The sequence below is a fragment of the Spermophilus citellus genome (assembly GCF_964194105.1).
Source record: "Spermophilus citellus genome assembly, chromosome: 7".
Lineage (NCBI taxonomy): Eukaryota > Metazoa > Chordata > Mammalia > Rodentia > Sciuridae > Spermophilus > Spermophilus citellus.
This window is the reverse complement of record NC_138188.1, coordinates 51,350,995-51,374,954: the sequence shown is the minus strand read 5'-3', so window position 1 is coordinate 51,374,954 and position 23,960 is coordinate 51,350,995. Positions and strand designations below refer to the sequence as shown.

The 23,960-nt window shown below is 34.4% G+C and overlaps 1 protein-coding gene across 2 annotated transcripts in view; it reads right to left on the bottom strand.

Moving 5' to 3' along the window:
* The window catches only part of DHX36 (DEAH-box helicase 36), a 45,902-nt gene that overhangs the window by 3,430 nt on the left and 18,512 nt on the right, over positions 1-23,960 (bottom strand). For both annotated transcript variants that reach the window (XM_081301443.1, XM_081301444.1), the window contains exons 12-24: positions 23,429-23,516; positions 22,735-22,790; positions 21,196-21,260; positions 20,168-20,311; positions 12,103-12,220; positions 11,353-11,451; positions 7,503-7,676; positions 7,269-7,355; positions 6,379-6,462; positions 4,549-4,648; positions 4,364-4,454; positions 1,543-1,663; positions 465-617 (exon numbers count right to left, since the gene is read on the bottom strand). In XM_081301443.1, coding sequence (XP_081157569.1) covers positions 465-617; positions 1,543-1,663; positions 4,364-4,454; positions 4,549-4,648; positions 6,379-6,462; positions 7,269-7,355; positions 7,503-7,676; positions 11,353-11,451; positions 12,103-12,220; positions 20,168-20,311; positions 21,196-21,260; positions 22,735-22,790; positions 23,429-23,516 — 1,380 coding nt within the window. The remainder of the gene's footprint in view (positions 1-464; positions 618-1,542; positions 1,664-4,363; positions 4,455-4,548; positions 4,649-6,378; positions 6,463-7,268; positions 7,356-7,502; positions 7,677-11,352; positions 11,452-12,102; positions 12,221-20,167; positions 20,312-21,195; positions 21,261-22,734; positions 22,791-23,428; positions 23,517-23,960) is intronic.

The following is a 23,960-nucleotide window of genomic DNA, read 5'->3' as shown; positions in this document are numbered from 1 at the left end:
AATTATATGTATTCAACAAAGGCAAGGTATATTATCCAATAATGTAATAGATAAAAATAACTTTAGTTCATACAAAGAGATTCACAAGCTATTACACACAAAAAAACATGAAATATTCAGTGAAAAACGAAGTGTGGTTAAAAAGTTCCAAATTTCATCAGACTGAGCCATTTTGAAGTTGGTCTGTTACTACCTCAAAAAACAACTTGGAGGGCTGGGGATTTAGCTCACTTGGTAGAGTGCTTGCCTAGCACACACAAGGTCCTGGGTTCAATCTACAGCACCACCAAAAACAAAACAAAAAAACCACAACTACTTGGAAAAACTGTGGATCAGTTTCTCAACACTATATGCTCTGCTGAAATGAAGCAAAAATCTTTACTGTATATCATATGAAACAAAACCACCAGATCACCTGCTGACTGGCACAGACACCTAAAGACAATCACATAGAGATCAGTCACCTTAACAAGATGGGCAATTCTTGCTGGAGATTGAAACACGATCCATTCATCTACAGCAATGGTTTCCTGGTCATTATCCTTCTGGATGGAAATATCACCTCCAAAGAACAAGAGACAGTATGGGGAAACTTCTGTGCAGTCATACAAGTATATCTGTAATGAGAATTAAAGTTAGTCAGTGTATTTAGGAGTCTGAAAGGATGATTACCAGGCTAATCTGATAACATCATCAATACTGCTCTTATTCGTGGTCACCTTCTAAAGTATTTACGTATTTGCAATGCTGTGGTTCAAACCCAGGAAAGCCTTCGCCTCCTTATATATAAGGTAAATGGTATCCCACAGAGTTATATTCCTACCTCCAAGAAATCTTTTTTTGAGGGGCTGAAGGTGTTTACTGGGGATTGAACTCAGGGGCACTCAACCACTGAGTCACATTCCCAGCCTTATTTAGTATTTTTTATTTAGAGACAGGGTCTGAGTTGCTTAGCACCTCATCATTGCTGAGGCTGGCTTTGAACTTGCAATCCTCCTAAGCCGCTGGGATTATAGGCATGTGCCACTGAAATATAATTTTAAATGAAATATTCTTTATCAATCCAGAAAACACAGATTTCATATTTTTGTTTTAATTTAAAATACACTATTCTTTGGACAAAATATTTTATGAATGTCAAAAGCAAAACACTAGTGTAGCTGAAGTTATTTTTACCTATATATTCAGCATTTTAAAAATCATCTCAAATAAACAGAATCCACACTTAATATTCTGACCAGTACTTATGAGGTATACTGTTGTGCTAACAAAACTGTGCCCACAGTGTAAACTCCTGTACACCATAAAATGCAAGGATCTTTTGAAAGCAGGCTCTCAAAATCACACAAACCAAATATAACTATCTTATTTCATGAACACATAAAGTTCCACCACAACAGTTAAAAGCATAGGTTATCTGTTTAAAAGAATAAAGTTGCAATTTATGTGAGAAGCAAAATTATTCATTATTTTGAACACTATCCATTTATAAGGAAGTAAGACTGATAGTTCAGATTCATAATTATTTAAATGTTCACTTACACTACTTGTTCTCATCTTCAGGTGATAGATAAGCCAGTTGTAGTGAAAATCTGTTTGCTCCACATTAACAGATTTAGGATGAAGAGCAACCAGGCCATCTGTTTTTGTGTAAACTTTTACCCTTTAAAAAAGTTAAAATGCAGTTTGTTAAGTTTTTTAGGAAATTCTTTTTTTTTCCCCCAAATTCCAAACATAACCCAGAACCAAAAAGTAATTCCACAGGTAAATTTTTGCAACATATAAATGTCAAAGTTTACATTTAAGGAAAGAATGATTTTCTTAATGATACATGGGGAAATATCAGCTAAATAGGAACACTCTAAACCATATAACTAACTCTTATAGGTGTTAATTACTCAATATATTACCAAAAAAGTTAACACAATATTCCTTATTTTAAATATATACTATACCACTAAGAATGAAGAACAACGAAAAATCTGAAATAAATGACTAATTAAAAAATTTTACAGGGTGTGTACACAGATGAATATACACTAAAAACAGAATTTTGTTGAGAAGCGAGTTTTGATAAAAACCGATTTAAAAGAATCTAACTTAAAATATGGTTAAATGTCTCAGAGTCACTCAAATCCCTCAATTTCAAAACAGAAATATCTAGAATACATCTATTTTGACAGTTCAATATCTCAATTCTTACGGGGGGGGTCTTTTCTTTAATAAGTTATCACAATTTATAAGAGCTTATAATATTATTCAGGAGTTTATTTTTAAGTAGCAATGGAAATTTCTTGTATTCCATAAGAACATAAAAGCTATAATCCACAAATTCTTCCTAATTATTTTTAAGAGTATTTTTAAGTTCTAAGAATACACAGTTATGAGATTCATTATTCAGAATAAATCAAATTATTTTTTCTGACCCAACAGTTAATTTAACCAATGTCATTCTACAACTGTTGGCAAATTTCTACACAGCATCTGACTCTACAGCCTCAGACCCAGCAACCCAACACAGCACAGCAGGAAGGCGGACATACAGCATGTCAATGAGTGTGGCTGTGCTCTATTAAAAGAAAAGTTTTTGGCCTTTAAGCCAGAATTTACTGACCAGTCTATTCTAGAACAAAACAAAGCCAATCCAAAGAAAACTGTTTTTTCATAAAGCCCTCCTAGAATGACAGAGGAAGATAATAAAATATTTGTTTTCAAAGAGTCTCTCTGATAACCTACCCATAAAGTTAGATATAAAGAAAATAATCTTTCAAAGTACTGTAGTTATATGACTTAAAATACAGATAACTCCAACCATAATGATGAAAAGTCATCGGTTATCTATAATCTTATACCTTTAAATAGAGTTTCTTGACCTCAGCACTACTGAATTGAATTGGGTAACAATTAACTGTGGAGAGTTCATATGGAATGTTTAGCAGTACCCCTGGCCTCTTGTAAGCGTAAGCACTGTCCCAGTTTTGACAACCTTAAATGTCTCTACACATTGTCCAATATTCTCTGGAGGGGACAAATCACCCCCAGTGAAAACCACTGCCTCAAAACAGTGTTGGCATGCTCTATATATATACATTTTTTTTTTGCAAATATATTTGCAGTCTTTATTTTCAGGTTATAAATCACAGGGTATTCAACTTTGTGTATGTATACGTGTATGTTGTATTGGGGATCGAACCCAAAACTTTGCTCATATCAGATAAACACTTTACCTGAGCTACATCCCTAGCCCCTGTCTCTTTTCTTTTTAATTTTTATTTTGAGACGGTTCTCAATAAGTTGCCCAGGTGGGCCTTGAACTTGGCAATTCTCTTGGCTCAACCTCCCAGGTGGGTGGGATTGCCCAGGCTTGGCGGGGTACCAAACATTTTCATTTAACATCAGTTTAATATCTTACATGTTCTTCAACAATGACTGTTTAAATGCCTACCTACAGAACTACAGGATCACAAAGCTATTCATTTTCCCATTGGTAGTAGACATGTATGTTGTTTGCAATGCCACTAGTAAATTAAAATGCATAATTATCAGTGCATTGGGTCAATGACTATTTTAATGACTCCTGATATATATAATTAAAATCTAGACTTGCCTTCCAAAAGTGTGGCAACAATTCACATACCACTAGTCATTGGTGACTTTCAGCTTCTCTGTACTTATGGAATTTACTTATTGGGCAGAAATATGCCTCACAGTTGTCCCCAATTACTACAGAGGCTACTTATGTGTGTTTCTATACTAGATATACTTTATTTCTCAAAACAGTGAAATTACCACAAACTTAAAGAGTTGTTATCCATTTTGCAGTAAGAACAATCACTGAAACAAACATTAACCAATCTGCATGTAGGCACTTGTTTTTTAAAGCTGACTGGCTTTCAAATATTTACACTGGTATCATGTTAGTTTACTAACTTTCTTTGTAATTAATGAGTGATCAGATAGGTGACTCTTAGGATATGTTCTGAGTTTGCTGCCTTCTAAGTGATGAAAATAAAGATGAAGCTGTGTGCGGTGATGCACACCTGTAATCCCAGTAGCTTGGGAGGCTAAGGCAGGAGGATCACAAGTTCAAAGCCAACCTCAGCAATTTAGCAAGATCCTATCTCAAAAAAAAAAAAAAAAAAAAAAAAAAAGGAAAGGGCTGGGGGATGTGAAGCAATCCTGGATTCATTCCCCAGTACCCACCCCAAATATATATATATGTATGTATGTATGTATATATATGAAGAATATGGCCTAAATATGAGTAAGAACACTTTACAATTAAAAGCCCTATTAAATTAGAGGACTTCAAAAGTTCACGGAAAAGAACTGCAAGTAATCCTTAGTAATCTTCAATGCTTACATTTTTCTTTTTTTACCCAAATTTAGTCGAATTTTAGCAACTTTGGGATATAAACCAGCACAGATGACAGCTTTAATTATCTTCTCATTATCTAGGGGGGTGGAAAGGTAGAGAGGGAAAAAGAAGTAAAATACTGAGACAATGGACAACAGTACAAGTTATTTACACTTTGTTTTCTCCTTTACCTGAATTTATATTAGATTCTGGGTCTTTAGGATTTCTACTGCTTACAAATCCAGCTCCAAGAAGATGCTCAGCAAACTGTCCTTTCATGTTATGCAGCATCTAGAGAGCAATGGTAACAAGCAGAACCAGAACACTGTTCACACACTGGGGGTATAAAGCATATACTCATAAGTTAATTATAAACTGTCCTTGCTTTATGAGAACACTTATTTACAAAAATATAATATTTTTAAAGGAGGTGTTGGCAAATATAAAAACTAGGTTTTGTCAATAGAATGCTATTGGAACACAGTCACATTGTATCATTTACATATTGTGTAAGGCTGCTTTTGAATTGTAATTATAAAGATGAATAATTCAACACAGACTATACAGCCTAAAAGCGTGAAGTACATTCTGGCCTTTTATAGACAAAGTTTGCAAATCACTGATATTTAAGGATTATTTCATTTTGCAAAAAAGTCATCAATAGAATTTCAATAACTGCTCCTCACTCCATATTTTTTTTTTTTAGGGGGGGTGAACCAAACACAAAATAATCAACATTAACCAACACCCATATTTCTGTTACTAAGAATGAACTCTTGTTAATGAATGGGCACATACACTTTTAAGAAAATTATGATTTGAGTACAAATGATACATGGCTCAGTAAAAGCATTCAAAAAATAGAAATACTAATGAAGAAACTTCCCTCATCTCAAGTATCTTCAGATATAATCATTATTAAGTACACAAGACTGCAGATATTCATTATGCAGAGATGTAAACAAATTATATCCTAATAATGAGATCAGTTTTAAAAACAATAGTTATTTTTATAAAACTCTTTAACTTCAGTCCAATTTGAAGAAACTACAGACAAGAAAGTGAACAGTCATTAAATGAGTCTACAGTTTCATATCCCAAGAAAGATTTTCTACTGAATTCCTTTTAAGCTTAGGAGATTATAAAACAGACTTGGGTCACCTCTATGCAAGATTTCATTTTCCTATCTACTGTTCCCTATAACTGACTTTGTCATCTTGGTTCCTATTACCATTCAGGATAAAGATCTTTACATTCTGCTCTGTATGTATAACTCCTTCACCCCTTTGCTCCTTTGTGTAAGTTCTCTATATAAATAAAAGTACACTACCAGCTGACTCAGCATATGTTCTCCATTCCTTAAATCTTCATTTGATTCAACTCTTAGTAAGAAGCATTTCACTATCAATGAGTTTTTCAAAAGCTCACAGGCACAGTATCTCTTGAGGGCTTTCTTAAATGCTCATCCTTTGTCTTTAGAGTTGAATTAGTATCTTTAATAGACATATCTCAACACTTCAATTAAGTCATCTTTTATACTTCTAATTCACTTTAAGTTTTGTTTTTTTTAGCTAAATTCATAAACTGACCAACTCAAGCCTTTCTTCTATGGCAATAATTACTTTCAAGGGTGTCCATTTTGTTCTTTATGATTTTCTTTTGGTCTTCAATTTGGGTTCCTAGCTCAGCAGTCTTCTACTGGCTTATTTTCTTTCATATGCTTTATGAAATACATATTCACATTAAACTATTTCATATCATAAAATGGTTAAGATTTCTTCTGTTGAAAGATGCTAGGTTCCATTCATTTTTTTCTTTAGCCTCAATATCTTTCAGAGTTGTCAAGTCAATTTTCAGTTTGCTAATGACTGAGCATTTTTTAAATTAGGCTGAATTCTTCATTCATATCTCATACAAGTACATACACTTTGTACATATCACATCTTACTACACATCCAGTTATACAAAATGGATACAGATATACTCCAATATGGTAATTACTGCAAAACATTCATCATTACCTGCAGTGTGTTTGAGGACAGAAAATACTCCCAGCAGTAGTCCTTCTCATATCTAAAACCACGCCGCCTAGCTTCTTCCCAGCCCTATGGGGCAAAAAAAAAAAAAAAAAGAAGAAGAAATCTACTCATAGCAATCCCTGGAGCAAAGATTATTTACTAGTTTCCTTCTTTATTTAATAACAGTCTAATCTTCCATTGATGTTTCATTTTCTTTGTAAAAAAAATTCAAAGAATTTCAAAATTTACAAAGTAAAAATCACACTTATGATGCTGGTCCCTAAGAAATCTGTCACTCAAGTTCCAGGTTTTTATACAAATAAGTAAAAGTCAAGAGTAAGAGATTGTGTACTTTACACAAAATGGCATCATACCATACATAACAGGACTAAATGACACCTACATTTTCAAAGAAGAGTATTAAAGATTTCTGTTCAGGTAAGCCTGACTTACAAAAGCAGAAAACATTTTCCTAATCTAAATCATGTACATGGTTATGATATTCTATCAAAATGTTAAATCTGAATACAAGAGTAACTGATTAATGAATAAAGACTGTCATATACGTCAGTAAGACAAAAATACAAAAGAATGATAACAAATATAAAAACAAATTCATTTGGTTTATTTGTACCTGCTCCCCCCAACCAAATAATAATAATAATAATAATAATTTTTAAATAATCTTTTTTCCAAAAAGGTAAATGTAACAATCTATTTCAAAACTAAAAATACATTTTTTCAAATGTTCGCCTAATTTCAAACATTCTTAGCCCTTCCCCCTGAATCTATAATATAGATTTTTAAAAGTTAAATATGCTCCTGTTCTACTGTCAGCTTTGCACTTGAATACAATCTAGAACAAGATCTTTTTTTCTTTTTTTTTTTTTTACCTCAAATGCATTCACAACGGTCAGGTGATCACTTCTAGTTTGCTTTGCCAATTCCTTTCTTCTTGCATCTGCAATCTTTTCTTTACCCTAAAATAAAAATTTAAAAAATCAATTTAAATTGTTCTGATACTATAACAGAGAATATTCTAATAAAAAGGTGCTGAAAAAATATTACACAATCAACTGCAATTTTCAGTATCTAAAAATGCACATCCTTTATTCCGTCCTTCTTACCAATGGAATGACAAAGGGATCTTTGAAGCTGAGACTAGCAGCAATGGTGAGCACTGGGTCTAAGCAGCAGAAAAGAGCGCCAAAAAGAATCATCTTCCCAATATGTGGCTCAACTGGTAACCGGGCTAAGTGGACTCCAAGAGGTGTCAGTTCTTCTAGTTTATCCAGAGCATTCTGTAAAGAAAGTTTATTTTAAAAATAGACATGGTAAAGCATTACATGAAAGCTATTTTAGTTTTTTTCTTAAAAAAGATAACTTAATGCCTCAATATTGTTGTTTCAATTTTCTTCATCAAAACATAAATTATGATGTCATTAAAGGTTAGAAAGTTATTTAAATAATAACAAAATTAGTCCACAATCTGGCTTTATTGGAAATGGTATGAGAGAAATAACAAACTAGCAAACTTTCAGTCAAATAAAGAATCACCCAATAAAGCACAAGAGTGGTGGAAAAAAGAAAAAAAAAAAAGACGTGACTATATATTTGGATGAAGTGTAGAGCCCCTAGATTCTACTAGTTTAGGTGCTAGGAGATAGCAAGGCAGAAGATAAAAGGCCTATTTAGAACCTTGGGAAATGGGAATGAGTTCTGCTCTGATTTCCTAGGCTCTGGTCCAACCATACTTGTGGACAGCTAGAAAGTGGCTTGATGAAACCAAGAAGCTAAGAAAGACCTATAAGAATTAAAAGTCTAAAATATGGATTCGGTGAGGTAAGCTCAGAGGTCAGGCCTCTTTTCCTGGCAGAATAATAAATGCTCTCTGGAAAAAGTCATCATTCAGATTTCAAATTTTAATCTACAAATAATTTTGAAAATAGAATTTCCAATATATAGTTAAAATAACTAGACACAAATACAAACAAGAATTTTTTTTTTTTTTTTTTTAAAGAAATCCATAAGCATCCCACTGGACACAAATTTCTAAATACTTTGGGAGGGAATACCACTGATCTTAAGAAAAGCTCTCATAGACAGTAAAATCATAATAGCCCTAATTCTTGAACCTAGTGTTAATACCTAACTCTGACAGAGACATTTGAGCAAAGGAAAACTACCAAATAATTTTACACATGAAAAATACAAAATACTGCAAAGGCAAGTGAATCCTAGCAACTGATTTCAGAAATGAAAACTGGCTTAACATCTGAAACATCAAAATAATTCAACACATAAATAACAAAAACTCAAAAGCAGAAAAAAATATAGTTACTAGTATCAATGCATTTTGCAGCATTAATAATTATAAACAAGGTCAATATTAAAAATGAATTTCATTTCTATCAGACTTACAAGAAAAGGAAAAACCTAAAAGTTAGTGTAGAATCCAAACATACCACTAACCTAGAAATAAATCTTTAAAAATACACATAAAACCCTAAAAATGGAAATTCTAAATCAAATAAAAGGAAGATGGTAGATACTGTTCTTATTAATAACACATTATAAATATGTCAATTCTCCCCAAATTGCTAAGTCAGTATAGCCCTGGATGAGGATAGAAATATAACCAATAGATTGCATAGAAAGAGATGAACAAATTCATAAACACTTGATCAATGACAAAGGCCTCAGAATAAAACTGGATAGATACTTCTATAAAGGGTATCTGATCAAAAAAATCTTCATAATTAAGTAAGAAGACATGCTGTGGGGCAAAAAGCAATAACCTTTAAGACTGATATATTTGACTGGATTAAAGTCAGGCATTGGTTTATCAAGACCTTAAAAAAAAGGGAAAAAAACAGATATGTGCAATATACATGAGTCCCTGAGAAGTATATCTCATCTTCAACCCAGCAGAAAAACAGGGACCAACAATTTGTAGAAAGGAATTTCCAATGGACAATAAACATGAAAACTGCCCACAAATTCATGGAAATGAGAATTAAAACCACAAATTAAAACATGTGCATACCTAACCAGTATGGCTAGAGTAAGGCTGGTAATACTCAGGTTAGTGAAGTTACAGAGCAATAATGAGAACTCTCCCCTAGGATAAATGCAAGTGCTTTGACAACTCTGGAACATTGCAGGGCAACATCTACCAAACTTTACCATACATAATGCCGCCTTATGACCCAGTGGATTCAAACCTAAGAACATATTCAAACCCATGAACATTTTCACCAGGAAACACTGATTATTGAATGTTCATACCAGTGTATATACAGTAGCCCAATATAGGCCATGACAATAATACATGCCAAAGAAATGAAAACGAATAACAGCTAAAAGTAACAGTGCACATGAATCCATAAAGTTAAATTAAAGAAACCACAACTCTATTTCTCCCGCCCAAAGCAGGGGAAAAAAATCCGTAATCTTATGTAAGATCATGTGAAGTTCATAGAATTGACAAAATTGAATTGAATTCTTTACAGGAATGCACGTTTGTAGGAAAAACCACAAAGAAAAAAGAATCAAGGGGTTACTATTAGTCATGACAGAGGTTAGCTTCAGGATTAAGAGACAGGAGCAACTGGAGAGAGCAGGAAGGTGGCTTGTACCACACTACTGATGTCCATTGCTTCTCAACACAGGCACCAGCCCATGCTTACTTTGTGGTGCATCCTTAAGGTACACAATCTAACTTTGCTCACTTTTGCTAGATGTGCATGATGCTGTATTTCACAATAAAGCCTTTTAAAACTGGACCTCAGTCCCTCCTACAAACAGCTACAAAAGGCTCTTTTATTCAGTCAGGAGACAGGAAGTCATCTCATTCAGGATTCAGAGTCCAGCTGATTCCCCTGGTTGTCTATTGATTCTCTGATAACCACCTAGCTCTCCACACCTACTCCTCAATTCTAGTAATATCACTAAACTTAATCCAATTCCAAGAGATCAGTGCTTTTTTGTTTAACAGGGTACTATATTAAGCACTATTATGTGGTTCCAATATATTTAAATTACCAAATATTATCTACATGAATGGATTCTGAAAACTTATGAAATATGTAAAACAATTTTTTGCCAGCCTCCAACCCATCACTAACCATGAGAATTTATAGCAAAGACAGAAATGTCTATTTCTGTGCTGTCCGGTATGGTTGCTGTATATGCTACTGAGCATTTGAAATGTGTGAGTAGAACTGAGATACAGACTTTCTAAATTAATGCATAATTTAAACTGGCACATCCAGCCTCACGTTTAGTGGACGTCTCAGCTCTAGCCCTATGGGCCTTCTGCCCAGGTTGGGCATTAACTTGCAGCCACTCCTGAGCCTCTCTGGCTATGGTCCTCTGCAGAAGTGTCTACCCACTCAATGGTCAATAAACTGAACGTGGTTTCTCAAACCACTAATCTCACAAAAAGTAACTAATGAAATCAGAAATAAGCAATAGTAAAATGACAGGTTGAAGACTAGTATTTTGGAGAAAGACTACATGCTAGTATTTCTTCAAAAAACGTGTAAGAGTTGCCTTTATAAAACGACCATGCTATCATTAAATTATTTGGATGTGATAACAAATTATATTAATAAGAAATAATAGAATAAACCAACGAGGTTTATTTCAAGAATCTACAAAAAGAGCATACTTGAAAATTTTCAAAATGTCACGCAATTTTAAATCAGGCCTCCAATGGGGGGAAAAAAGTGTAGAAAGGACCCAGTATCCTAAGAACACAACAAAAGTATCATTTTATAACTTTCTAATTCACATCATGTATACTAAACTGAGAGCCACATGGTTAGTCAGAGTCAACACTGCACCTTCCACCAGTCTACTCTGCAGTAATGTTTTATAATTAGTTGGCTTACCTGCTCTGACACTCTGACTCAAAGTTAGATTAAAAAAAAAAAAAAAAGAAAGAAAGAAAACAAACAAAAAAGCCCAACTTACCAGTTCCATCAGGTGTTTTATGGACAGTAACACTGCCTCATTTGAAGGTGGATCCATTAACCTACTCAGAAAATAAGCAATTCCACCTAGTCTTAAAATCTGGGGAAAGAAAATATGATTAAACATATGTCACACATCAACATAATTATTTAGTCCTCCTACCTATATGGATCTCTCAAACAAAACACTAATCTTACAATTTTCAAACTAGTTATTTTACCAAAATGAATTATTATGTGTGATTTTACTAAAACATGTTTAAAAACCTATATACTGCTTTCTACCAACAACTCTGTGAGTGAGAAAAGTAGTAGCCCGTTAAAATCTCAACACGTCAATTATTATCTTCAAAATAAGGCTAGTTATATCAAAATATGTAAAATAAGATGCTAAAAGAGATGAGTAACATATAACAAGGAAAAGATATCTATTATAAGAGCAGCTAACATTTATTGAGCACTCACTGTATCAGAAATTCTGAGAATTTTATATGAAGAGAGATAATCTGCCCAGTAATAGAAGGAGCTTTTAGAGGGCAAGGGGGATCCAGAGAGGCAGCCATGCTCCAAAGCAATACTTGATTTAAAACTCGTTAGTACACAACTCAAGGAAATTTGGTGAAACAACCAAAAACAAGTATACAGTAATAATTCCTTCCTGAAGATTAATATATTAACATCTTCGAAACAAGATGTTGAAAATAAAAACACTACTCTCCACTTTGTTTCTTAACTATGCCACCTAATTTACCTTTATCTGCAAACAAAGTTCTTCCAAAGGTGTTCTCAGAATCTCTGGTAGTTGATAATCATCCAGAAGACTTGCTCTCAGGCCATTATACAGGTGATAGCAATGCCCAGGTTGAACTCTTAAAAAAAAAAAAAAAAAAAAAAGGTATCAATGACTTTTAGAACTCCAAATAAAAGGAGGAAGGGAAAGCAGCCAGTATAATATCTACTTCTCATAAAGCACGTAATTACTATTTCAATTCTATGAATCCAATTTCATTCTTCTCTGTTTGGAATAAAATCCTAAATCCTCTATCCCAATGTCCTGAATTGTTTGTCCTGTCTTTCACTTTTTAACTTTATTCTGTCTTTTAAATATTTAATATGTAGTAACTATACATATTTCTGGGATTCAGTGTGTTGATATTGAGCAAACCAAATAACTGGCATTTCCATCTCACTTTCATTAATGCAAGTGTGAAGCTTCTCAGAGCCTCTCTTCCAGCTCTTCAGAAACTATGTAATGATACTGTGAATCGTAGTCACCTTACAATGAACTAGAACTCGTAACTCCTAATCATATTTAAGTATCTGCCATGTCCCAGTTTAAGAAAAAAATTAAGGCTCCGTTCCCTCTTCCAATAATTTGGTTCTCTATTTCTGATAGATTCCAGACTACTATGCTTAGTAACAGCAATCTATTTAAGCCAAGGCCAAGAGGTACAACCTCAACTATGCCTTGAAAGTTTGTTTTTAACACACACTAGTATTACGTTAACCTGTGTGTGTGTGTGTGTGTGTGTGTGTGTTTAAAGATTTTAAGTACATTTTATTCAGTGACTTGTCAGAGGGGCACTGGAATTTTTTGTTTTATGTTTGTAACTAGTGACATAAAGTATACTAATTTTTGGACAACGATGAGGACAAATGTGAAGAGATGACAGTAACGCATACATTTTCAAACGGAATAAATATTTCTATAGGCTGTTTCTGCTATAAGAATAAAAATAAAATCTAAAAATCTTAGTTATTTTTGCCAAGTCTTTCTAGACCCACCATTATATAACATGTCTGAGAAAGACCCTACTAGAAACTAAGAGTACATCCATTGAGAACGATACAGGATGGCGTTTTCCGGCCTCCTAAATAGCCAACTATCGAAATTGGGCTTTGCTAAAGGAATAATTTTGGTTAAACAACATCAACTGCATAATCGTTTAATTGACTGACTGGAAATCAAATTCTACTGAGAAAATCCATGAAGTATAGGTGAGTCAAAACTTTACAGATATAGTACAAATTTAAAACAAAATTCCAGTAATCTCACTGGGATGATAAAATGGTCAACAAGGTTTCTTTTACCTCTCCTTTTCTTAAATAGTCCATATATAAAGATTAATGGATATCTTTTCTTCCTGTAAGAAGTAAAAGAAAAATTCTCTTCTGCAACTCCAGAATGATTCTATCACACATGAATGAGTGTAAAACTATTGCAGAATACACATTTCTAAGTCCAATTATTTCTCAAGGCAAATAATTATCCCACCATTGAGTGAGAAATTTTTACTTTGTATACTACTACATTAATGCAGAAAAGGTACTTTCCTTGTTTTTCTCCTAGTAACTAATGTTTTTCTCCTGGTAACATTCTAGGAGCCTAGAATGCGGAGCCAGAGTGCCCAGAAATAAAATCCTGGCTCTGTTACTTAAAAAGCTGAATGACTTTGGACACATTACTTCTATCTTTATTTCCTTGCTCTTACAAATGGAGACAATAGCCTATTATATGCCACTGTGGTGAGTATTAAGCAAAGTCAATACATATGACCTAACACTCAAATAGTACTAGATGTTATTATGATTAATATGCACTTTATAAAAGGGAATGGAAACAAGATTATAAAAAATATTAATTTTAGTTAAACAGACTGAAGAATTACAGGTAAAATATTCATAATGTAGAAAACATGGCAGATAATCTTCCAAATCCAAATAAACTATAAATAAAAACAATTTTCTCACTTAAAAATAATGTCATAAGGGCCCCTCCCAGCTCTCCCGTGAGCGCGATAGCCAGACTGAGGGAATCAGACGTGGCGCGGGACCAGCGGCGCGGAACTCCCGGCTACCGCTCCCACCAGTGCTGACAACTGAGGTCTCTTGCACCAGCTATCGGGGGCGTGGCTACCCGAGGGCAAGTAAAATTTGCTGAGGATTCTCAGCCCCAAGCTCTACAAACTTAGGGTCTGAGGGAATGGCAAACAGGGAGAGTGTGCCCAGTCATTCATGAAAACACGGCTCCCGGGAGCAGCAGACCTGGCGTGTAGCCAGTATTGTGGTGAGCGCCACCGGTGAGAGGGGCCTGGCTAGAGGAAAAGTGGGGAAGTGACTAGACACAAGAGGAGGCCCTAGGCACTCAGGATTGGAGACTCGCCCAGTCTGGGAGGAGGAGCTGCTGCACAGTGATTGGTTCCCGCGTATTGACAGGAGAAACTTGGCCTGGTGGGCACAGCACCACCTACTGGAAGAGATGTTAATCAAACTCTAAGACTGCATTTATTAGTTTTTTTTTCTCTTTTTTTTGATATGGGTTTTTTCTTTCATTTTCATTTTTCTTTCTTGTTGTTTTTTAAATTTTTTTCCGATTTTTTTTATTTTTTTTTCGTATTTTTTCTTCTTTTGTCTTTTCATTTCTTTTCAATTTTCTTATTCCCCCTTCCTTGAATTCTACCTGCTTACTCTCATTCTCTTTAATGACTTCTTCCCTTCCCTTTAATACCTTTCCTCCCAAGCATCAAATAAATTTATAGGAGTAAACAGTAACTCAGCAGTCAAACAGAACAAGAAGTAACATGAGCAGCTTGAAAAAGCAAGGAAGAAAAGGAGTACAAACAATGCAGGACAGCCTAAATGTTCAGGAGGACCTAGAGTCATCAGAAAAATGGTCATATAAAGAACTCAAGGAACACCTTAGACAGATGGAATGGAACCTTAAAGAGGATACAAGACAGCAAATTCAAGCAGCGAAAGAACACATTGAGAATGAATTACATAAACAGATAAAAGAAGAAGTTAAGCATCTTTATCAGGAGATAGAGATTATAAAAAATAATCAAACAATAATTCTAGAAATGAAGGAAACGATAAACCAAATTAAAAACTCAATTGAGAATATCACTAACAGAGTGGAGCAAGTAGAAGCCAGAACGTCAGATAATGAAGACAAAATATATCATCTTGAAAAGAGTCTAGCCAACTCAGAAAGGCTGGTAAAAAATCACAAGAAAAACACCCAAGAGTTATGGGATAACATAAAAAAACCAAACATACAAGTCATCGGGATAGAAGAAGGTACAGAGATTCAAACCAAGGGAATGAGTAACCTGCTGAACGAAATAATTACAGAAAACTTTCCAGAAATAAAAAAAGGAAACAGATATACAAATTGAAGATGCATACAGGACACCGAGCACACAAAATCACAGTAGACCAACGCCAAGACACATTGTTATGCAGATATCCAATATACAGAACAAAGAGAAAATATTAAAAGCTACAAGTGAAAGGAGACAGATTACATTCAGGGGTAAACCAATAAGGTTAACAACGGATTTTTCATCACAGACGCTGAAAGCAAGAAGGTCATGGAACAATGTACTTCAAACACTGAAAGACAATGGATGCCAACCAAGAATTCTATATCCAGCAAAATTAAGCTTCGGGTATGACAACGAAATAAAAATCTTTCATGATAAACAAAAGTTAAAAGAATTTGCAGCCAGAAAACCAGCATTGCAAAGCATTTTGAGCAAAACACTACACGAGGAAGAAATGAAAAACAATAACCAAAACCATCAGTGGGAAGTGCCTCAGTAAAGAAAGAGGGCGAGGGGAAAGATAGTCATGGAGAAACAAACTAAATTTTTTTTAAAAAAGGATAAATAATCAAACATGGCTGGAAGTACAAATCATATATCAATAGTAACTCTGAATGTTAATGGCTTAAACTCTCCAATAAAGCGACATAGGCTGGTAACATGGATTAAAAAAACAAATCCAACAATATGCTGCCTCCAGGAGACACATCTGATTGGAAAAGACATACACAGGCTGAAGGTGAAAGGATGGGAAAAAATATACCACACACACGGTCCTCGGAAGCAAGCAGGGGTGGCCATCCTCATATCCAATAAAATCGACTTCAAGACTAAGTTAATCAAAAGGGATAAGGAAGGACATTATATACTGTTAAAAGAAACCATTCACCAACAAGACATAACAATTATCAATATTTATGCACCAAATAATGGTGCTGCGACATTCATAAAACAAATTCTCCTCAAGTTCAAGAATCAAATAGACCACAACACAATAATTATGGGTGACTTCAACACACCTCTCTCACCATTGGACAGATCCTCCAAACAAAAGTTGAATAAAGAAACTATAGAACTCAATACCACAATCAATAACCTAGACTTAACTGACATATATAGAATATATCAACTATCATCAAATGGATATACTTTTTTCTCTGCAGCACATGGATCCTTCTCAAAAATAGACCACATATTATGCCATAGGGCAACCCTCAGTAAATATAAAGGGGTGGAGATAATACCATGCATTTTATCTGATCATAATGGAATGAAACTGGAAATCAATGATAAAAGAAGGAAGGGAAAATCCTATATCACATGGAAAATGAACAATGTTACTGAATGATCAATAGGTTACAGAAGACATAAAGGAGGAAATAAAAAAATTCTTAGAGATATATGAAAATACAGACACAACATATCGGAATCTATGGGACACAATGAAAGTAGTTTTAAGAGGGAAATTCATAGCCTGGAGGTCATTCCTCAAAAAAAGAAAAAACCAACAAATAAATGAGCTCACACTTCATCTCAAAGCCCTACAAAAGGAAGAGCAAAACAACAGCAAATATAACAGAAGGCAAGAAATAATTAAAATCAGAGTGGAAATCAATGAAATTGAAACAAAAGAAACTATTGAAAAAATTAACAAAACTAAAAGTTGGTTCTTCGAAAAAATAAATAAGATCGACAGACCTTTAGCCATGCTAACGAAGAGAAGAAGAGAGAGAACTCAAATTACTAACATACGGGATAAAAAGGCAATATCACAACAGATGCTACAGAAATACAGAAGACAATTAGAAATTATTTTGAAAACCTATATTCCAATAAAATAGAAGATAGTGAAGACATCGATAAATTCCTTAAGTCATATGATTTGCCCAGACTGAGTCAGGAGGATACACACAATTTGAACAGACCAATATCAATGGATGAAATTGAAGAAGCCATCAAAAGACTACCAACCAAGAAAAGCCCAGGACCGGATGGGTATACAGCGGAGTTTAACAAAACCTTTAAAGAAGAATTAATACCAATACTTTTCAAGTTATTTCAGGAAATAGAAAAAGAGGGAGCTCTTCCAAATTCATTCTACGAGGCCAACATCACCCTGATTCCGAAACCAGACAAAGACACCTCAAAGAAAGAAAACTACAGACCAATATCTCTGATGAACCAAGATGCAAAAATCCTCAATAAAATTCTGGCGAATCGAATACAAAAACACATCAAAAAAATTGTGCACCATGATCAAGTAGGATTCATCCCTGGGATGCAAGGCTGGTTCAATATATGAAAATCAATAAATGTTATTCACCACATCAATAGACTTAAAGATAAGAACCATATGATCATCTCGATAGACGCAGAGAAAGCATTCGACAAAGTACAGCATCCCTTTATGTTCAAAACATTAGAAAAACTAGGGATAACAGGAACTTACCTTGACATTGTAAAAGCTATCTATGCTAAGCCTCAGGCTAGCATCATTCTGAATGGACAAAAGTTAAAGGCATTCCCTCTAAAATCTGGAACAAGACAGGGATGCCCTCTATCACCACTTCTATTCAATATAGTTCTCGAAACACTGGCCAGAGCAATTAGACAGATGAAAGAAATTAAAGGCATAAAAATAGGAAAAGAAGAACTTAAATTATCACTATTTGCGGACGACATGATTCTATACCTAGAAGACCCAAAATGGTCTACAAAAAAACTACTAGAACTAATAAATGAATTCAGCAAAGTGGCAGGATATAAAATCAACACACATAAATCAAGGCATTCCTGTATATCAGCAACAAAACTTCTGAAACGGAAATGAGGAAAAACACTCCATTCACAATATCCTCAAAAAAAAATAAAATACTTGGGAATCAACCTAACAAAAGACGTGAAAGATTTATACAATGAAAACTACAGAACCCTAAAGAGAGAAGTAGAAGAAGATCTTAGAAGATGGAAAAATATACCCTGTTCATGGATAGGCAGAATTAACATTATCAAAATGGCGATATTACCAAAAGTTCTCTATAGGTTTAATGCAATGCCAATCAAAATCCCAACGGCATTTCTTGTAGAAATAGATAAAGCAATCATGAAATTCATACGGAAAAATAAAAGACCCAGAATAGCAAAAGCAATTCTAAGCAGGAAGTGTGAATCAGGCGGTATAGCGATACCAGATTTCAAACTATATTACAGAGCAATAGTGACAAAAACAGCATGATACTGGTACCAAAACAGGCGGGTGGACCAATGGTATAGAATAGAGGACACAGAGACTAATCCACAAAGTTACAACTATCTTATATTTGATAAAGGGGCTAAAAGCATGCAATGGAGGAAGGATAGCATCTTCAACAAATGGTGTTGGTAAAACTGGAAATCCATATGCAACAAAATGAAACTGAATCCCTTTCTCTCGCCATGCACAAAAGTTAACTCAAAATGGATCAAGGAGCTTGATATCAAATCAGAGACTCTGCGTCTGATAGAAGAAAAAGTTGGCTCCGATCTACATATTGTGGGGTCGGGCTCCAAATTCCTTAATAGGACACCCATAGCACAAGAGTTAATAACAAAAATCAACAAATGGGACTTACTTAAACTAAAAAGTTTTTTCTCATCAAGAGAAACAATAAGAGAAGTAAATAGGGAGCCTACATCCTGGGAACAAATTTTTACTCCACACACTTCAGACAGAGCCCTAATATCCAGAGTATACAAAGAACTCAAAAAAATTAGACAATAAGATAACAAATAACCCAATCAACAAATGGGCCAAGGACCTGAACAGACACTTCTCAGAGGAGGATATACAATCAATCAACAAGTACATGAAAAAATGCTCACCATCTCTAGCAGTCAGAGAAATGCAAATCAAAACCACCCTAAGATACCATCTCACTCCAGTAAGATTGGCAGCCACTATGAAGTCAAACAACAACAAGTGCTGGTGAGGATGTGGAGAAAAGGGTACACTTGTACATTGCTGGTGGGACTGCAAATTGGTGCAGCCAATTTGGAAAGCAGTATGGAGATTCCTGGGAAAGCTGGGAATGGAACCACCATTTGACCCTACTATTGCCCTTCTCGGACTATTCCCTGAAGACCTTAAAAGAGCATGCTACAGGGATACTGCCACATCGATGTTCATAGCAGCACAATTCACAATTGCTAGACTGTGGAACCAACCCAGATGCCCTTCAATAGATGAATGGATAAAAAAATGTGGCATTTATACACCATGGAATATTACGCAGCACTAAAAAATGACAAAATCATGGAATTTGCAGGGAAATGGATGGCACTAGAGCAGATTATGCTTAGTGAAGCTAGCCAATCCCTAAAAAACAAATACCAAATGTCTTCTTTGATATAATGAGAGCAACTAAGAACAGAGCAGGGAGGAAGAGCAGGAAGAAAAGATTAACATTAAACAGAGACATGAGATGGGAGGGAAAGGGAGAGAAAAGGGAAATTTCATGGAAATGAAGGGAGACCCTCATTGCTATACAAAATTACATATAAGAGGTTGTGAGGGGAATGGGAAAATAAACAAGGAGAGACAAAAAAAAAAATGTCATAGTAAGTTCAAAGTAATATGAAAGGTGACTCTCCCAATAAATATTTTAAATCACAACACATTTTGCTACACAAAAACTATATTTTCTAAAGGCTTTGAATGAAGTCCCATCTTACCTTCCAGCTCGACCTTTCCTCTGTTTGGCATTAGCTTTACTAACCCACTCAGCAGACATTGTGCTGATGTTGTTCTGAGTGTCAAAGTGTGTCTCTTTAATTTTTCCTCCATCTATCACATAAACTACGTCATCTATGGTAATGCTGTTTGGAAAATAAAACAAATTATCAGACATCAAATGCTCTATTTTTTTTTGTTTTTTTTCAAATGCTCTATTAATCTATAAAAGACCTACAATTTTTTCTTTTTTTGTATCAAGTATTGAACAGAGGTGTATAACTACTGAACCACATCTCCAGCTGGTTTTTATTTTGAGACAGGGTCTCAGTAAGTTGCTTAAGGCCTTGCTAAGTGGCTGAGACTGGGTTTGAACTTACAATCCTCCTGCCTCAGACTCTTGAGCTGCTTGGATTACAAGCATGTGCCACTTTGCCCTACCAAATAGGGTTACTAGATCAAGTTGTACTTTGCAGCTCAGGATTTCCACCAATCTTCTCAAACTTACCAACACCACAAGATCGAGCCCCTAATAGTGGGCAGCATGAGTGGCAATTCCTACTGGCTCAAAACCATACTTCATAGCTTTTCTGGCCTTTTCATACCGAGCTCTATGGGCACCAAGTGCCATGACTTGGTATCAGTTGCTATAGGTAAAATGTTCCAGCAACCAAACTGTATATTAGTACCTCCAAGAGAACATAAGCAATTTTAAAGCCTGTATGTAATAACACCTAATACCAAATAATAACATTACCCAACGCGGGAAGAGGCAAAAAGACCTAAATTTATCTCAGCTCCCATGCTTTGTTATAAAAGGTCTGAAAAGGATATCACTTAAACAGCTATTTTAATGAGAGAGCTAAAAAATGACAGGTATTATAAATAAAACAAAATAAAGCTATGCTTACCACTATGACTAAGTTAAAAAGAAAATATTTTTAAGTAATTACAAAAATCTGGTAGAGAAAACAAGACTAGGTTTATTAATAATTCATGTCATCAATAGTGATATTTAAACTCTCTTTACCTAGTCTCAGCAATGTTGGTAGCAATTACTATCTTCCGAACACCAGGAGGAGTTCTTTTAAATACCTGTAAAAATACATACATCAAAATCCCAAAAGTAGACTACTTTATATTACACTATTACTTTAGCTACTGTTCACTCTTAACACTGTGTTGGTTAGATGATATGTATCCATAGACATATTTATAAAGTATCCTTCATTTTCAATACTACAAAATTCTTCTCTTAGTAAATCAGTTCCCACAGATGTAATTTTATCAAAAACAGCATTGCAAACACTAAAAAAGCATTGCAAATAAAATGTGCTTTATATGTATATAAAAATATCTTGAACATAAAAGAGGGTTTATTTAAGTGAGACGGGACAGAGTTCCTGAAGGGTGAGAGGGAGACAACAGGGATTTCCCTATAACACAAAAGCCTGAGGGCGTGAAGCAGAGGAAGAGAAGTACAGTTTAAGGGTAAGAACTATAAGATAAGCAATAGGTAAGAACATGGGACCAGGAGACAGATGCCTAACTCATCAGACTGGATGTCAGCTGGCTATAACACTGTGTATCAGTTTGAGAGTAGATTGGAATAAAAACTCCTCTTCAAAACTGACTCATAAAAATAATACTGTCCTTGACAATGCTACCAACGGATCAGACAGACAGGTGTCAAGCAGTACTGGCTGTACTGCATATACTTATATAATAATCAATAGAGCAAATGTCATTTCTTATCACATATTCTCCAGCAACGAAATACATTCTTTACTAAATTCAGAGGTCAAAGAGGTATAGCCACATTGGTACTCTTCCATCCAGTCTTTGATATCAGGAGTTAATGCTTCCCACCTTTCTTCCCTCACCCATATACCTGTATCTAATTCAGCTAGCTGAATCTTAATCAGAGCTAAGGTACCCACAAATAGAGTATTTAAAGAGTCTTAATATTTTCCTACAAAAAGAAGAGTGGAAAAAGTAGAGGGAAACAAGATAGATTTTTCTGATCAATTTCTTTCTCCTATGGCCTGAAACACTGTAATCCAGAAAATTGCCTTTCCTTTGAGAATGAAGAGTTCATTCTAATTAGGGAAACCTTTGTATCTGACAGAGCTAAGATTCATCATATGTCACTGACAACAAAGGAACTCCCATGCCTGCTAATATATAGTGTTAAATGAACATCTCAAACATCAAGCTGTATTATGTCACAGAGAACTGTTTTCTAGGTTGTTTTTTTTAGTGACATTCACATATCTTTTTCTTTTATTCAGGAAACCCAACAAGTTAGGTAAACCAATTCTTTAAACTTTTGCCTAATGTTGACAGAACTAATGTGATTTGTGGATTACCTTCTGTTGTTCAACTTTTTGTGCAAACATCCCCTGAAAACTTATTTGCAAAGGTTCTCAAGGAAGTATTTGTTATAATGGATTACTATTTAAAAATGTTCCTTAAAAAAAAAAAAAAAAAAAAAAAAAGAAAACACACAACAAGCAGTTAAAACTTGTATAGTTGGAAAGACAAAGAAAAACTAAATTTAACAACATACCTGTGTCTGGTTTACTGTAGGCATCAGCGAATGCAAAGGTATAATAATAAACTTATCTGAAAATTAAAAAAGTAAATTGAACTTTTTTATAAAGAGATAAAAACTCATCAAACATGAAATAATGAATTCAGATACTGAATCACATAATATTTAATTTACATTTCTACATAATAATCAGATCAACTTAGTTTTCTAGAATTTTTGCTTTTTGAGTACTCTAGCAGAATCTAGTTGACATTTTATTTTGTTAATTTACTTTGTGACAATGAGCATTTCCCTCAAATTCTTAAAGAATGCTCAAAAGCTGGAGTGATCCTTTCAAATTTCACCAATAAATGTTATTAACTCGATCCCCATCATTATTCAAACTTGTACTAGGTGAAAAAAAAATTAAAAACCCCAATACCAACATTTTAACTCACTTAAGAGCTCAATTTTGTTAGGTAAATTTAGAAAAAGAGGTAAAATATTCTCTTCATAATGCTAGATAAAGAGCTTCACTACATGCCCAGAAGCTTCACTTGAGATTCAGACCCCAATTTATTTAAAAAAACAAAAACAAAATAATAGCAATGTAGATTTATATCATCAAGTTTCTTAAGCTACAGAAATAATACTTCTTTAAGTTAAAGGGAAAAAAATACATGTTGCAACTATTGCTGTTAAATTACTATAAAATATATTAACATAATACCTGATTTAAACATCACTTGGGACATCAAGAGATCATGTAATGTGCTGATGTTGTCCCAGCCTGGTAGAAAGACCAGTATTGCACCATCCTATGTTGAGGAGAAATAACTATTACAAAGGATGACATCAACAAAACATGCTACACCATAAAATTCTGTACATACTTAAATATTATACTAGCTCTGGATAATTTTATTAATATCTAAAAGCATTCAAGATCTTATTGATTGATCAACTGTGGTACTGGGGATTAAACCCAGGATGCATACCACTGAGCTACATCGCCAGCCCTTTTACATTTTTATTTTAACACAGTCTCTAAATGGCCCCGGTTGGCCTCCTGCCTACCCTCCCAAACTGCGGGTGTACATTACCATGTTCAGCTACAAAATCACTTTTAGAAATATGATTTATAATCCAAAGACTTAATTTGTTTAGTCTTTTCTTTAGATAGGTCAAATTCCCAAATTCTTTGATATTTTGAGATTATTTCTAGTGTCAAAACAATTTCAACAAATCTAGTCTTTTTATTG